This window comes from Acyrthosiphon pisum, unplaced genomic scaffold (assembly GCF_005508785.2).
Source record: "Acyrthosiphon pisum isolate AL4f unplaced genomic scaffold, pea_aphid_22Mar2018_4r6ur Scaffold_11828;HRSCAF=12451, whole genome shotgun sequence".
Classification (NCBI taxonomy): domain Eukaryota; kingdom Metazoa; phylum Arthropoda; class Insecta; order Hemiptera; family Aphididae; genus Acyrthosiphon; species Acyrthosiphon pisum.
This window is the reverse complement of record NW_021760253.1, coordinates 1-1,456: the sequence shown is the minus strand read 5'-3', so window position 1 is coordinate 1,456 and position 1,456 is coordinate 1. Positions and strand designations below refer to the sequence as shown.

Genomic DNA, 1,456 nt, shown 5'->3' with positions numbered 1-1,456 from the left:
TTTTTTTTTTTCAAAAATTTAACCAAACGTTTGACATTAGTTACGAATACACCGTGAGGTGTAATCGCATCCAGAGAGACCACGTGGAGGTTGTCAAACTTTCTCTCCACACAAAGTCACATAGACCCTTTGTGATCACATAGACCCCTTGGGATTATATAGATCCCTCAGGTGAACATTGTCTATTTACATTAATTATATGGGTAGAATACGATTGCGTACGCTGCTTATCGGCGGTACCTTTTTCAACCTTTTTTCATAACACGATTGCGCACGTTATTTTTGTGCAACGTTGTCATGCTAGCCGAAAGTCACATATAGACGAAACTGGAAATAGGGTAGGACAATGGGCAATTTCATAGCGCCCATCCACCAACACATGTGGTTATATCAATGATAACAGAAATACAAGTCGAAACGATGACGAAAATATGTTCAATTTCAAAAGAAATTAACAAAAATATGGCTCTTTCTGATTTAAGACGGATTAAAGCTTCAGTAAAAATGTATGATGAGTATAAAATTGACAAAAATATTATGGTGTATTTATCTAAAATTGTGAACTTTTTGTATATTTATAAATTTGGCAACGTTGCATAAGCAATCGTGTCGTTTTACGAGTTTCCATTGTTATACAGCAAACATACGCAATCGTGTTCCCAAAAAGGTAAATCGTACGCAATCGGGTTCTACCCAATTATATAGCTACCTTTAATCGCGTCAGAATACTTCTGCGTACACGATATTCTTGTTAACAAATCGACCATTTCCATCGCAGTGCATGCCGACTGACGGATTGCGCGTCCCTCACTCTTGAAAACGCAACGTACAGCTGTCCGTGGCTGAAGGCGGGTGACGGCAGGAGCAAACCGACTCTGTCGAACGTTTGACCCTGAGACTTGTTGATTGTCATGGCAAACGACAACCGTACCGGAAATTGAATCCGCTTCATTTGAAAAGGCAAATCGTCTTCCTCACCGGAAGTCAAAGCAAAGGCGGGTAAGATTATGTCGTCCTGCCCGTCGTCGGCGCCGGATAACTTCCTCGCCTTGAAGTTGTGTGGCCGCAGTTCAGTGACCACCAACCTCGTCCCGTTGCAAAGTTGTCTTTTCGGATCAATGTTTCTCAGTAACATGACGATCGAACCAACTCTAAGCGTCAACTTGTGCGGCGGTAGCCCGTTCGGATGCAGAGTTGAGGTACTCTGTCGGGTAGTTTGCCGCTTCGCCGGCGTCGTCGATCACGACTGTGTCTATGGATGAGTACGTCGTTTGGGCGCCCGTGACGCGACGTAGCACTGTTGAATTTATTTTATGGCATTCCTCGTTGCGGGGACACAGTATGATTCTCCGAGCGAACTCGTCGACATTGGCCAACGACATTCGCTGTGGATAGACGAAATCGGTCAAGTCCACAACGTCGCAAACCAGTTGCGGTGGGATGTCGACAGTGTCTG

At 44.2% G+C, this 1,456-nt stretch overlaps 1 protein-coding gene across 1 annotated transcript; it reads right to left on the bottom strand.

The window, feature by feature from the left end:
* Nucleotides 1-751: 751 nt before the first annotated feature.
* On the bottom strand, nucleotides 752-1,135 carry LOC103311648 (ATP-dependent DNA helicase pif1-like). Its single transcript, XM_008191329.1, has one exon. It carries the CDS (start codon nucleotides 1,133-1,135, stop codon nucleotides 752-754), a length of 384 nt encoding a protein of 127 aa, XP_008189551.1.
* Between the last annotated feature and the right edge of the window lie 321 nt (nucleotides 1,136-1,456).

What these genes read in the sequence shown, in the direction of transcription:
- LOC103311648 (XM_008191329.1), bottom strand. Translation starts at nt 1,135, where the DNA reads ATGTTACTGAGAAACATTGATCCGAAAAGACAACTTTGCAACGGGACG.